Source organism: Eretmochelys imbricata, chromosome 3 (genome assembly GCF_965152235.1).
Source record: "Eretmochelys imbricata isolate rEreImb1 chromosome 3, rEreImb1.hap1, whole genome shotgun sequence".
Lineage (NCBI taxonomy): Eukaryota > Metazoa > Chordata > Testudines > Cheloniidae > Eretmochelys > Eretmochelys imbricata.
Window position 1 is genome coordinate 156,175,971 of NC_135574.1, and position 15,271 is coordinate 156,191,241.

The window sequence follows — 15,271 nt, forward strand, 5'->3', positions numbered from 1 at the left end:
CTGTACGCCATGTGTACAGACTATATACAAAGGAGAACGTGCAATATAGCTTCATTCTAGCTGCCTGCAGAAGACAGGCTCATTCACATCCATGAAAAGTGCAAGGATTACCTGGCATTTTCCGCTCGTCCCCCAGGCAACCATTTTTGTTTCCTTTTAGCATTTCCTTCCCCCACCCACCAGCCTCCCCGCCACCTACGCAGCCAACTAGACACTTGTCTCCACTTTCTCTCCAAGGCTCTTCCACCAAAGTTTCCATCTTTGCAGTAAAACAATAAATACTGTACACACTGTATTTCAGTAGGACCGTCCTCAGGCCTCAGCCAGGACTCAGTGTTATTGAAAGACATTTAGGGATTGGTTGTGTGCGGTTCTTACTCATTGACTCTATAACCCCAACTGGCCACTAACTGCAGGTCTCACAGCTGACATCCCTTCTTCGACCTGGAGCTCCCCGGCCTAACCCTTTTTTTCTCTGGCTCCCACCTCACAATGAACAAGGGTGCCCAATGGTTTTGCTGTTGAGTTCCCAACAGCCTCTGCTGTGTGCCATGGCTGCTTCCGATGAAGCCCTTGTGGCTGGTTTTGCTCGATGACAGGCAGTCAGGACATCACCATGTCCCAGCGCTGACTCATGGCTGTGCTCTCACAAGGGTTGATGACGAGCTCTCTGGTGCTCTCGTTGGTGTCCCCCATCATTTCAGTGTCCAGGCAGAGGCGCGAGGCCATGTGTTCAATATGAGAACCAACTTTACCCCATCGCTGTGCAGGGAGACACGGGAAGAGGGATATGAGCGAGGGCTCAAGGGATGGCGCTAGCAGTATCAACAACTGTATAACAATAATTACCCTTTAGATATACTGCTGGCTCAACCCAAGCTGCAGCAAGTACCAGGAGAGGGCAGAAGATATTTGAACAAGGAAATCATATTCAATTCTGTTTGCCCTGGTCCTAGGAGGCGCTGAGCACCCACAGCTCCCACTGAAGTCACTGAGGACACTCCGCAATCCTTGTCAACAGTAGACATGTTAAGTGGTAGCCTCTTCCTAGCCTCCAGGCTTCAAAAAATAATACATCAACAAAGGTTTTCTCCTCTAGCTCTGTGGTTCAAACGCCACCCAGGACATTAACTCCTGAGACATGGTAGCATCTGATGGCTGGCTGGCAGCCTGTGTGCAATGAGCTGCTGGTTCCAGTTGGGTTTCTAATGGGAAATGTCCTCATGGCCAGTGGCACTAAGAGTCATGCTCACTGACACACTCGGCTGAGAGGCCAAGGATTGAATGGGCCATAGAGACTCCACTGCCGCTAGCAGCTGTATCTCCAGGATCCAGAACACACTGGTGGGATGATGTGGGGGAAGCTTCTACTGCCATCGCCAGTGCTGTACCTGCTCTGGGGATAAACAGGACTCCAGCCTCCAGGGCTGTCAAAGACAGCAACAGATCAATCAAAGACTCACCTGTTTGCCGTCACCTTCTTTGCAGGGGGACAGCAGAACTTGGGAGCCGGGGAAGAGGGTGTACACTGACCAGCAGAGCTGCTGCTGGCGGACCTGATGGTTGTATGTGTATGTCCATTCCTGAGAGGAGAGAGAGGAGAAACCAGGACAAAATCAAACTCATTGTTTTAGCATCCTTTCACCTTGACAGGTGGAAACGAAACAGTTTGGCCCAGAGCCTGATCCCTTTTAAATCAATGGCTAAAATCCCATTGGCATTCGTAGCAGTAGGGACTTCTCATTTAGGGACTAGGGAGTGTCATTTCAGTTAGTTTACCTACTACTTTGTTACCACTACACCAATGATCGGCAGGGCAGAGCCAGTCCATTTGGGCACACGGGGACACCATAGCTGCAGATTCTTGAGAGCGTGCATCATGAATTTGGGAATCAACATCTGCATAAGCCAAAGGGAGAGTCTCAAGACCTGGAGACAGCTGCTGGGAAAAGGCCCTGTGAGGGGAGGGACTCAAAGAGAATGAGGGGTGAGGACAATAGTGGTAGAAAAGATGATCCCTTCTCTCAGTAGGGGAAGAGAGACAGAAACGGTGCCCTCTCCTTTAAATGGGATAGGATGCTTCCCCTGTGGTGTGGTTGGGGGGAGGAGGAGGACATGATGTGTAGTAGCTTTTGCTAGTCACCTGGGGTGTGATCCAGCTCCCATACAGTTCAATGGCCAAACTCCCCCTGATGCCAGTGGTGCAGAAGGGAGCCCCAAATGTTTGAAGTGGTCACACATGTTATTAACTAGCTATGGGGTGCTGCTACCATGTCATTCATACTGATCAGAATCGCCTTATAGCTTCCCTGTTGTCCCCCACCCCATCTGCTTGTTGTAGACACCTGTGGTCTCTCATCTTTTACTTACATTGTAAGTTATTTAGCGCAGGGACTGTCTCTTTGTTATGTCTGTACAGCACCTAGCACAATGGCGACCTGTTTCATGATGGCCAAATAGATAGTAATAGTAATATGAGTGTGAGATGCCTGGGCTGGGTGGTGCTCCCCCTCCTATTCAGGAGGAATTCCTGTTGGCTTCAATGGGTATCCACAGAGGGGAGAGTCGAGTGTGCTAGTAGTTATTGGCCCATTAATGCCCCCCCACTGTTTTTTGGCAAGCTTTCTCCCAGGAATGTTTCCCTCTCTGGGAAGGGTTTATTCTATTCATGTCCCATCCATTGCTTGCCTCTATGTATATGTTAACCAGGCGTACATCCTGCAATGTCTCACCCACATGCTCAGGGTCTAACTGATCACCATATCTGGGGTCAGGAAGGAATTTTCCCCTGTGTCAGATTGGCAGAAACCCTGGAGGTTTTTCACCTTCCTCTGCAGCATGGGGCATGGGGCACTTGCAGGTTTAAACTAGAGTAAATGGTGAATTCTATGTAACTTGAAGCCTTTAAACCATGATTTCAGGACTTCAGTAACTCAGCTAGAGGTTAGGGGTCTATTACAGGAGTGAGTGGGTGAGGTTCTGTGGCCTGCAATGTGCAGGAGGTCAGACTAGATGATCACGATGGTCCCTTCTGACCCTAAAGTCTAAGTCTGAAATTGTCCAGGCAGAGATGGCTTTGTTCCACGCATGTGTGCGTTGATCGGGTGAGAGCTGGTGGGAAGTAGTCCACCATTCTGCACTATAACTGGATAGAGTAACTCAATGGGCACATTCTTTGCTTGTAACTTTACACTAGGCTCAATCCTCAATGAGTATTCCTCATTAACCAGCTTTTTAAAACATTGAGAGACAAGGAGGGTGAGGAGAAGGGAAATCAGCAGCAACTGGAAGTGGGTTGCTGAGAGGGGTTGGTAGCGGGGGAAGCGACTGGTTCCTAAGGGTGTAGTCACCAGCCAGGGGAAGGAGCTGGAGGACATGAAGTGGAAGAGCACAGGTCAAATAGCTCCAGGGGGAAGCTGGAGGATGGGGCAGCTGTAGTAGTGGGAGAGTCAGCAGTGGCAGGGGAGGGGCTGACAAAAGGAATTAGGAGGCAGCTGTAAGTCAGAAGCAATGAGAGAGGCAAGGAAACCTCTTAGGAAGCAGGCAACAAGACAGGAGACCTGGGAGGGAGCTGATGCTAACTTAGAGAGAAGCAGGGAGGAGCTGCAGCTGTTTACAGATGACCCAGTATATGAGAGGAGCTAGACTGGGGTGGGTCAGTGGAGAAGCCTCCAGGGCTTGGAGCAGTGACTTCCAGGCTGGTACTGGAAGATGGAAAGGCTGCTTCACAAAGCCCTGCAACGCTTTGTTAATGTGAAGGGAATTAATGCAGAATGAATGGCCTGATTTTCAGAGGTGCTCAGCACCTGCAGCGCCCATTGACTTTGATTTGTAAAGGTTTCAGGCCGCATTATTTTGCATTATTAGAGAGAGAGAACACCTTCTGCCCCCAATAGTGCAACCCAATAGGGTCAGCAGTTCTAACCCCTTTGATACGAAGATAGACAGCAACAGGCTTTTAGCTCTTGGGCACACAAATTCTGTTTGATCTCGGCGTTTAGCCAACTAAAAAGGAAAATGTGCATTGTACAAAAGGCCCAAACCTACAAAGACTTTACACTTTGTCTCACTTTTCTGTGCTTCTTAGGACCAGCATCCACTATCTTCTACCAGAAATCAAAGCTAGCTGCTCACATGGGCTGCCCACAGGCTGGTCAGAGAGGGCTGCCCAGGATTTCAGCACAAGCAAGCAGCATGCAGTCTGGAGACGTATGCTCCGCCCAAAGGGCCTTGTGGCAGCTCATTTTTCTTTGTCAGAGTTCGCCTCATCGTACAGCTGTCGAATTCCAACCATTCTACCGTTCGTGCTGTCAGCTGCTGTGCAAGCGCCCAGCCTGGGAACCTGTGCGCCAGATTAGTCCCGCATCTGTCAAGAATCAAGCCCCCCGGGGCCAAATCCAACACCTGTTCTTGATGCCTGTACCTTCCATAAACTGCTCTGAAAATCGATGTCACCCTCTTAACCAATTCTCCTTTTAAATAAAGGGGGGCCCAAGCCCAAACCATGGCTCTGAACGTGCCTAACTCTGGGGGAAGTTAACTTTGCACCTCCAGCTCATTGCTCTGGGCCCACACTGATTCACAGGGTATTATCTTACCAAACAAGTAGCCCCATTGGCTTCAACTGGACTACTAGAAAAATGTACTATTCCAGTGAGTCATCAGGAGCTCCTTTCTATACTACAACCTCCCCTATACACACCTCCCCTCTAAATGGGACCATCCTCCCATTTAGCAATATGGAAAGGGTGACCCCCTGTGATGAGATTCTCATCTACTACTCATTGTAAGGCACTAGACATGAGCCCTTTATAAGCAGGTTTATACGGTAGCAACACAATAGGGAATCCTCAACCGGTTCGAAACTGTGATGGGGGAAGGAGAGCGGCAATAAGAACCAGTTTCAAAGTCATCATGACCCAAGCCCCCTTTCTTAAAGATTGAATTGGTAATGGGAGAACATAAGAATACTCATACTGGATCAGACCAATGGTCCATCTCACCCAGTATCCTATCTTCCAACAGTGGCTGGAGCCAGCTGCTTCAGAGGGAATGAACAGAACAGGGCAATTATTGAGTGATCCATCCCCTATCATCCAGTCCCAGCTTCTGGCAATCAGATGCTTAGGGACACCCAGAGCATGGGGTTGCATTCCTGACCATCTTGGCTAACAGCCACTGATGGACCTGTCCTCTATGAACTTATTTAATTCTTTTTTTATCCCGGTTATTCTTCTGGCCTTCACAACATCCTCTGGCAATGAATGCCACAGGTTGACTGTGTACTGCATGCAGAAGTACTTCTCTATGTTTGTTTTAAACCTGCTTCCTATTAATTTCAGTAGGTGACCCCTGGTTCTTGTGTTATATGAAAGAATAAATCACACTTCCTTATTCATTTTCTCCACACCAGTCATGATTTTACAGCCCTCTATCACATCCCCCCTAGTCGTCTCTTTTCAAAGCTGAACAGTCCCGGGTTTTTTAATCTCTTCTCATACGGATGCTGTTCCATACCCCTAATCATTTTGTTGCCCTTTTCCAATTCTAATATATCATTTTTGAGATGCGGTTACCAGAACTGCATGTAGTAGTGAAGGTGCAGGCATATTATGGATTTATATATTTGCATTATGATATTTTCTGTCTTATTATCTATCCTTTTCCTAATGGTTCCTAACATCCTGTTAGCTTTTTTCACTGCTGCTGATGAGCTTTTTTCACCACTGTGAGCAGATGATTTCAGAAAACTATCCACAGTGACTCCGAGATCTCTTTCTGAAGTGGCAACAGCTAATTTAGACCCCATCATTGTGTATGTATAGTTGGGATTATGTTTTCCGATGTACATTACTTTGCATTTATCAACCTTGAATTTCATCTGCCATTTTGTTGCCTAGTCACCCAGTACAGTGAAATACCTTTATAACTCTTTGCAGTCAGCTTTGGACTTAACTATCTTGAGTAATTTTGTATCGTCTGCAAATTTAGCCACCTCACTGTTTACCCCTTTTTTTCCAGATCATTTAGGAATATGTTGAATAGCAGTGGTTCCAGTACAGATCTTTAGGGGATCCCACTATCTACCTCTCTCCACTGTGAAAACTGACTGTTTATTCCTATCCTTTCTTTTCTATCTTTAACCAGGTATTGATCCATGAGAGGACCTTCCCTCTTATCCCATGACTGCTTATTTTGCTTAAAAGTCTTTGGTGAGGGATCTTGTCAAAGGCTTTCTGAAACTCCAAGGCTACTGGAGCCAGTGGATCACCCTTCTCCACGTGTTTGTGGACCCCCTCAAAGAATTCTAATAGATTGGTAAGGCATTTTTTTTTTCTTTACAAGAGCCCCGTTGACTCTTCCCCAATGTATGGTGTTCATCTATGTGTCTGATAATTCTGTTCTTTACTATAGTTTCAACCAGTTTGCCTGACACTGAAGAGAGGTTCACCAGGCCGTAATTGCTGGGACTATCTCTGGAGCTATTTTTAAAAATCGGCATTGCATTAGCTATGCGTCAGTCATCTGGTATAGAGGCTGATTTAAGCTCAGAGAAGGGCGTAAATGTTCAGAGGCCCCTCTGAACTATCTGAATATCAGGTGGGAAATCTCAAGACAACACCATGCGCCGGACTTTTTAGAACTGATGATCTCCCACAGCCTGAGCTGAAGTCAACTAAAAAAAAAAAAAGGAACTGCTTCTCTCGTTGCATTATGGCACTTTCACTTTCAGCCCTAATGCTGACAAGGTACAAGAAAAGGAAAAATACTGGAAAAACAAAGTGAACAGAACACTTCTAAACCTGCAAGATGCTTTGCTTTGAAATATGGGGTGGGTGGGGGCAAAGGCCCATGTGGGTTCTTATTTTATCCCATTCAACGCTTGTTTGGATCATTTCAGGTAAGTGTACCTACTTCCTCTTCACAATAGACCATGTTATCTTTCCTCAGGTTCTTAATGGATGAGGTAAAGGTAGGCACACCGTAGGGCTGAGTACAAGCTTCAACTCTCATATGATCTAGGGCTGGAGGTGCGCAGAGCATTCTGGGATAGCTCTGATCCAGGGGAGTCCCCATAGAGTGTACCAGATGTAAAGGCAGCAGATTGTCCAGAAGAGGCCACTCCGCAGGCTGAGGGCCTACCACAGATAGGATGTGACAGCAGACATGAGGTGATGCAGAGACTACAGTTACAGCTTTTCAAAGACAAGCCAGCCTCCTGTTACAAGGTGGTAGAATTGTGTCTGCTAGTGGCTGGGGGGGCGGGAGGAGGGAAAGGGGAATTGGGCTGGATAGAGCAGAGAGGGTCACCAGCTGGTCACAATAAATGGCAACGCCCCCCATGTGCTAAATGCTTTCCTCTGAAATCCCAGCTATGCTAACTCCAGCTGAGGCTTGGGACTATTTTTCAAAGCTTTAACATCATTCAAGGAGGCATCTGTCACTGCTACTCAGCATCGTTATGAATTAACAACATGATTTTAAATCGGCACCTTCGGCTTAGTGTGGGCTGGTTGACATATAAAAAGAACTCGTCTCAGCCAATCAGAGAGCAGCCAGCTGGAAGCTCTAGATAATGCGGGAAGCCTAGCGAGGTTCTACCTTTGAGATATAAGAGCGCAGCTGTGCCCTGAGGCTGGAGAAGGAACAAGGTAAGGAAGGGTTAAAGCAAATAATTCCTGGAGAAACCTGGGGTGATCTCAGTTTATTAATAACTCAATGTAACATTATAATTAGCATGCTATAGTCCCTTCCATCTAAGGCTCTCAATGTGCCTCACTGCTATTAGTTGATCAGCTTTTCTCATGCTCTGCTGAGGTAGGTATTATCATCTCCATCTTACAAACTGGGAAGCTGAAGTACAAGAGAGGTGACATGTCTCAACTAATATCACTTAGGGCACCAGCGCTGGAACAGGGTTGAGAACTCCCGGGGTCGACTGACTTCCAGTCACCTACTCTAACTATTACATTACACTGTCTCCCAGGGCAGTGAGCAGCTTGATTTTTTATGTGTTTTAAAAAGCCCACATGGCCAGACCAGGGGCAGTGCAATAGCATACTTAATAAATTGCCTAGGGGGAGGTTGTGGAATCTCCATCATTAGAGATTTTTAGGAGTAGGTTAGACAAACTCCTGTCAGGGATGGTCTAGAATGATAATATTTAGTCCGGCCATGAGTGCAGGGGACTGGACTAGATGACCTCTCAAGGTCCCTGCCAGTCCTACAATTCTATGAATCCTTTGTGTGCTACCCTCTAGCAAGCCCATCTAAGGCCACACCTTTAAAGTACTAGCCTTTATTTGCAATTGCCCAGGAAGGCTGACATTCAATGCCAAGAGCCTCACTGGGGCCACTTTAGAAGATGTGTTGAACATGCCAATGCAGTCAAGTGAGGTGAAGGGAGAGCTGGTCTCAACACTTCTATTAGCTCTCCAGTCCCTATTTGGCCACATAAGCCACAGCACGTGTTCAGTAGGTAGATGCTGCCTTAACACTCCTCACCTGTTGGCCCTGATTCTGGACTAGGTTGCTGCCTCTCTGCTGTGACTGATCCACCATAAAGTGGCAGTTAAGTTGGCCTAACTGTTCCCAGTGAACATACCTGGTGTAGGGAAGTGCATGACTCAGTGACCCTGCACCGCCCCGTCGCAGTATCCAGCGTAGGGGAATGCCAGGGAAGCAGCAAGAGTGGGAGAGGGCATATTGGGAAAGGGAGGAGCTATGAGCAGAGTGCTCTGCTCTCAGCTATTCATTCAAAATTGCAATAAGTTAGAGCTTCCCTTGGGGCAAACACTGAGGTCTTAAAGTCATGTTTGCTGCCCCCTGCCCGCACCCTGCTCAGAGTTGGGGCCACTGCATTTAGCAGGATCACAGTAGGATCCTGGGGACCTGGATTCAGTGGTCCGAGAAGGTCCTAAGTACGAGGGAGTCTCTGAGAAACCAAGAGTCTATCCAGGAGGGTTCAAAGGGGAAGATCAAAAAGTCTGATCAAGTGAGGTTGGATTGGGCAAGTAGGCCAAGTTCATTGAGACTTTGGGAAGGAAGATCAAGGAGCTCATTAAGGAGGGACAGAGAGAGGAAGAGAGTCTGAGAGGCAGAGCAAGGATTTAGGAGGGAGACTCTGTGATGGGGGATGGTTCTGATGTTTTTCAGACCCTGAAAGTTTTGGTGGATCCACAGTTTTTGTAGTGCTAGTCCTCCCCTCGGGTGGCTAGCAGTGAACCGCAAACTTTGGGACACAGCTGCCACGTCAGGTCACCATACTGTAGTTCTCTCGCATCAGGACTCAATGACGCAGCATCACAGTGTTCTGTCAGAGAGCGGCAGCTTCTCTCTCCTAATGCACAGTCATCTTGCTACTGCCGCTGCCGTGCTCAAGTGCATCGAGGCCTAAGGGGCTTCTGATTTTTCTTCTCAAGCATGTCAGGCTGCCGGGAACTGCTAATGATTAATGGATTTATTAAATGAATCCCAGAGTCAGAAATCTATTCCAAAAAGGTTCCTGCACAGCCTACTATCAACTGATGCTCAGTTACAACAGAAAACAAATGCACAAGATCACTGGTGACATCTTCCTTAGAGGATCCAGGGCAAAATTACGATCAATTATTTACTCCCAAATGCATTTTGCTAGTGAAGAGCTAAATCAAACAATTCCTTTAGTAAATGAGACACAAGATGGAAAAATACCAAGCTTCTGGCCGGGAGCACTGTAGAGACAGCACACTCAACCCTGGAAAATCAGCATCTAGTCCTGCTCCACAGAACTCCCTCCACACAGCATCCTTGGACTCAGCAGGGAGCAATGCCACACCTTCCTCACCAGAGGGGAGAATGCCACAATGCAGGGAGGGAGGGATGGGACCAGGAGGGAGGCAGCCTGGACTCTCCTGGCTCGGCCACCGATTCACTGTGGCAAATCAACACATGGCTATCGTTTTCAAAGGGGCTTAATTATCAAGTGACAAATCTGCGGGGCCTCAGTTTCTCCACCTCTAAGATAGGCATTATACTAAACTACATCAGAAGGGTGTTGTGTGAATGAAGGCCAGATCCTCAAAGGTGTAAATCTGCCTAGCTCCTAGATCCACTGAAGTCAATGGAGCTTCATCAGTTTATACCAATCGAGGCTCTGGCTCTTAATTCATTAATGTTTGCAAAGGGCTTTGAGAGCATTGTATGGAAGGAGCCATGGAAGTGCAAATAAGTAACCAGTACTCATGGGGAAAGGTTTTGGAGAGACAGGATCCTTTCAGTGTATTTGGTGCACATCAAGAAACACAGCCTTGTTTTGGATAAACCCATTTTCCAAATAATCAAGCTTTGATTAAACAAGATTGGACTCAACGATGATAGGATGTAATTGACAGGAGCTGCACTGTTTTCACAGTCATAAATGCACATAAGCAGGATTTTGAATTACTGCCTATTCTATATTTTGTGATCTGTTAATGGACGTCCCATGGCCATGCACACATTTAGGCTTTGCGCATACTACCACTTTTGATGGTAAAACGTTTGTTGGTCAGGGGCGTGAAAAAACACACTCCTGACCGACACAAGTTTCACCTACGAAAGTGCTGGTGTGGACAGCACTGTGTCGGCAGGAGAGGCTCTCCTGCCAACAGAGCTAACGCTGCTCATTGGGGGTGGTTTAATTACGGTGGCAGGAGAGCTCTCTCCTGCGGGCAAAGAGTGGCTACATGGGAAAACTTACAGCAGCTTACAGTTGTAACAGTAGAGCTGTGCCCCTGTCACGGTCCATAGTGTACAGATTGCCTTAAGGGACAGAGTAATTTCCAACATTTTTGTGATAATCTAAACTTTAAAGGAACACTGCCAACTTAACAATCGTATTTTTGTCTCTACCTACTTTAGTTACAAGTAACACCTAAGATCACTACAACTGCCAGAGACTGGAAATCAGTTTTTTCTATTTTTGTCTGTTTGCTTCCTGCAGTTGTTACTATTTTGTGGATCGTCAGTTTCACTGTTCTTCTGCGGAGTTAGTCCTAGAGCTGGACAAAAAATGGATTTTTCATCCCACAGGAAAATTTGACTTTTTGAAACGATTTTTCACCTTGAATCAGAGCGGAAAGTCGAAATGTCAGAAACTGTAGTGGAACAAGAAATTCTGAAAAGTTCCTAATTAGAAAGTGTTGTTTCCTTTTGATCAAAAATGTTAATTTGATTTGTTGAAATTATCATTTTTCATTCAAAGTACCATGACATTGCAAATGGCGTTTCATTTTGAAATGTTGACTCGAAGCAACATTTTTCATTCTGATTTTCCCAATTGGAAAAATTTGAAAATGGCATCAAAATGCACTGAAACTTCCAGTTTTGACTAGACCACATTTTCTGAGAGAATTTGTTACGCAACATGTTTCAGCCAGCTCTAGTTAAGCCTTTCCCCTGGTGTTTGTGTGGATCACCTTCACAGCAGCGGACAAAAGAAAAAGATTTTTAAAACCAGGATAATGTGACCATTATACTATAAAAACTGTCACAGAAATTCCGTGGTAACACCTGGAATCCGACTTGCCATTGTCTATTTAACAGTACAGAAAAGCAGGCTTTTTGCTTGTATTAGAGATGCAGAAAGGTAGGTTAAATGCATATACCACAGCGGGCCTCATTTGCACATGCAAATTAGGTAATTCTGCAGCAATATAGCCACTTTTGGTCACTTATGTGACTAATTACCCACTTTGCATGTGTAACCCCCACACACTTAGGCTATGTCTAGGGTGACCAGACAGTAAGTGTGACAAATCAGGACGGGGGTGGGAGATAATAGACTCCTATATAAGACAAAGCCCCAAATATCGGGACTGTTCCGATAACATCGGGACATCTGGTCACCCTAGCTATGTCTACACGACAAGCTAGAGGTGGGATTCCCCTGCTCTTGTACACACACTCGCACTAGCTGGCATAAATCGCAGTGTAGCCATGGCAGCATGGGTCGTGGCAGGTTGGCTGTGCCTCCCCTGTTGCTACCCGTGCTACTTCAGCTACACTTCTACCTACGCTTGTGTGAGCCTGAGGAGAGCTAGCATGAGTATGGTACACAAGCAGGGGAATCCCACCGGGCGGACTGGTGCATTGATGCAACAGCGCCCCCTTTGGCTACGTAGAGTGTTGAACCAGAGTTCACACAGTCTGGCCAGGATATGTGGTTTTCTCTTTATTCTTGGTGGGGTCAGCTGGTCCTGGTATCCAGGGGTGGAATTTCCCTCAGTTCTTAAGTCTCTGAGGGGTTAGTAGGGGAACCCAGGACTGCCCACTCCACGGAGTTGCAGCTCAGCACCCTTAAGCCAAATATGCAGAATTGGGCCTACACAACTCTTCCTGCTGCACCATGAGCTCCTTCCTACCTTCCCTAGTTTTCGTAGGTTTTTCAGCCTCTTGGTCCAGTTGTCCTTTCTCAGGAGACTCTGTAAGGCTCCTTAGCAGCTTGCTGGCAGGAGTTTCCTTCTCCAGACTGCTTGCTCCTCTGACAGCAGCCCTGCCCCTCTGCCTCCCAGCTCTTATTCTCACAGCTGCTGTGAGGCAGCCAATCAGCCTCGGCCAGCAGTACTTGCCTTAACCCCTTGGCTGCAGGGTCAGCATGGGGTATATACTCCCCATGACACACCCCTAGCTCACAGTGTAGACATAGCCCTAGTGAGAGTTGCACATGTACAGTTATTGCATTTGTGTGCACAAAGTAAGTGTACAGTTACATACTATCCATTTTTACAGCTCCCATCACTGGAGTATCTGAGCACCTCATAGACCTTAAAGAACTTATTTTCATAGCACTTCTGTGGAGTAGGAAAGTGTATTATACCTGTTTAACAGAGGGGGAACTAAGGCTCGAAGAGATTAAATGACTTGCCCAAGGTCACAGAGGAAGCCTGTGGCAAAGACAGGATTTAAACCCAGACCTTCTGAGTCCAAAGACCTCAGCAGAAGACCACCCTTCCTATTCTAATGTGTCTGAGAATCTGGAGCAGAGAACACATGCTGACTGATGTTGCAGATTTCTTCTCTCAGTGAGATTTTGAAAAATAAATGAGGTCACGCTCATTAAGCTCTTGCTAGTTTAATGGGCAATTTAATATTGAATGAATGCAGACTATGAAGTTATAAATACCGTCGCAATTCAGTAAATAGGTCACAAAGATGAGGGGAAATTATAGTTCTCATTTTCTTCCTCTGATCTCTGCATTTGAATTGCAAGTGAAAAGCAGAGAGGTCAGGGTGACCTGAGCTGCTGATGAGGAGTGCTCAGTGCAGCTCAGGAAAGGCGGGTTAGGCCAAAGGTGGTCTTAGGCCATCTTTGCATTCACTTGACTCTGGCGCTGTCTGGTTGCAGGGCTAGTCGCCTGGTGGCTGCGGCAATTGACAGAGGCTGCCAATGGCCCCAAGTGATTTTGATTGATTGATTTATTGGCAACGGGGGATGATCAGGGGTTCCTCATCACACCCCCACCCCCTTTTCCCAACCACTGGGACGGGAAGTGGTAGAAGCTCAGTGCCACACAGAGATTGTCCTGCAGGGGGCAATCTTCCAGAGGCCAACTATGCGGGCAAAGCTGTCCCCATAAACTGGAGGCTCAGGGCCCCTGACGGATCAGCTTTAAGACCCCCAGGTGAACTCCTATGTGTAGCTCAGCTTTCTTTTCATCTGTATTAGAGGGGCAGGCCTAAAACAGTTACCTGTGCCACTGCTGCCACACCTTTGCTGCTGATACAGGGATTTAAGCTCAGGATGGGGAACTCCTGATCTTCAGACTTCTGGGACTCCAGACACCTCTGTCTCTGCCGGATCATTCCAGACTGATACAATGATTCCTCAGGAATCCTGGGGAAATAACCCAAGATGATGTTACCTGCTGCTGTAGACATGCCCGGCATTCAGAGAAAGGGGGGGCTGTTCACCTAGTTGGATGGGTTCGTTTCTGAAACAAAGAACTGCAAGGCCCATCACAGTGATGAGTCGCTGTGTGTATTGTAGAGGATGGCTATTTACACTGCAGAACAGGTATCTCATGATGGACTGAGAGCCTTCCTACGTGGCATCACTCCAGGAGATAGGCTAAGAGCATGGCATTTGGAAAATACAGCAGACAGAAATAAATTGGGTGCCCGTTAAAGGTCTGTCTTTGACTCACAAGTGTGAGGGAACCTCAAATTCAGCTGCCCACCAGTCTTTCACTCTCAGTGCAAAGCCTCTTTATATGAAGAAAGCTCTATACAGTAAGAGCTCATCTACACGTGATATGCTACAGCTGCACCGCTTTTGGGCTTCGGTGTAGACGCTACCTACGCTGATGGGAGGGGTTCTCTCACTGGCGTAGGTAATCCACCACCCCAAAAGGCGGTAGCTAAGTCAACAGAATTCTTCCATCAACCTACTGCATTCTACACCAGGGATTAAGTCGGCTTATCTACGTCACTCTGGGATGTAGAGTTTTCACATCCCTGAGCAACATAGCTGGGTCAACCTAACTTTTTAGTGTAGACCAGGCCTAACTCTCAGTCTTTTTCTCTCTCTGACTCCACATTCAATCACTCCCAGCGGGTCCCTGGATGCATCTCCAGAATCCTTTGCACCATTTCCCAAGATGGCTGATGGTAGCCACTGAGGGAATTGCTGCAATGGCTTCTGGTGCCTGTGGGGGAGCCAGTTGAAAGTAGCGAAGAAAACACACATTAGCAGAAAACCTGAGACACAGAGCGAGATGGGCTCTGGCTCAGCAGCCCTCAGGCATCTGCTGTTGCCTCCGGCAGAGAACAACTTCCTGAAAAAGGTTCTCAGTGATGATTTCTGAGTTCTCCCCTCTCCCACAGAACCTGAAAGCACCGGTGGAAACGGAGGTCCGTGACGTATCGGTCACATCCCAATCAGCTGGCACTAAATCTTTATGAAGAAGCATATAACCAAGAATGGTCCAATACCTAAGTTCTGGATAAACATTTTCCAGGTACCACTTGAAGGTCTGGCATTTCAAGCTCTTCCTCAGTTCCAGTCTGCTCTGGATGCTGTGGGGGAAAAACATGATGTAGTTATAATAATTGCAGTGAACACACAGATGTTATGTATGGAGGCAAATCTGAGTCACGAAGATCAGATCCAAGTCACAAGGGAGGAAGAAAAGGTTTGTATATGTACCAAGCCAATAACATGCAGGCCTGTGAGTCAAGAGATCTGGCGTCTATTCCCTACTCTGGCACTAATATGCCGTATGACCTTGGGCAAGTCATTTCACCTCTCTAT

At 47.0% G+C, this 15,271-nt stretch overlaps 1 protein-coding gene across 4 annotated transcripts in view; it reads right to left on the reverse strand.

The window, feature by feature from the left end:
- Positions 1–295: 295 nt before the first annotated feature.
- Positions 296–15,271, reverse strand: part of GALNT14 (polypeptide N-acetylgalactosaminyltransferase 14) — a 184,202-nt gene continuing 169,226 nt past the window's right edge. For all 4 annotated transcript variants that reach the window (XM_077813658.1, XM_077813656.1, XM_077813655.1 and 1 more), the window contains 4 exons: positions 14,953–15,036; positions 13,711–13,855; positions 1,464–1,583; positions 296–762 (listed from right to left, as the gene is read on the reverse strand). In XM_077813658.1, coding sequence (XP_077669784.1) covers positions 604–762; positions 1,464–1,583; positions 13,711–13,855; positions 14,953–15,036 — 508 coding nt within the window. In that variant the 3' untranslated portion in view covers positions 296–603. The remainder of the gene's footprint in view (positions 763–1,463; positions 1,584–13,710; positions 13,856–14,952; positions 15,037–15,271) is intronic.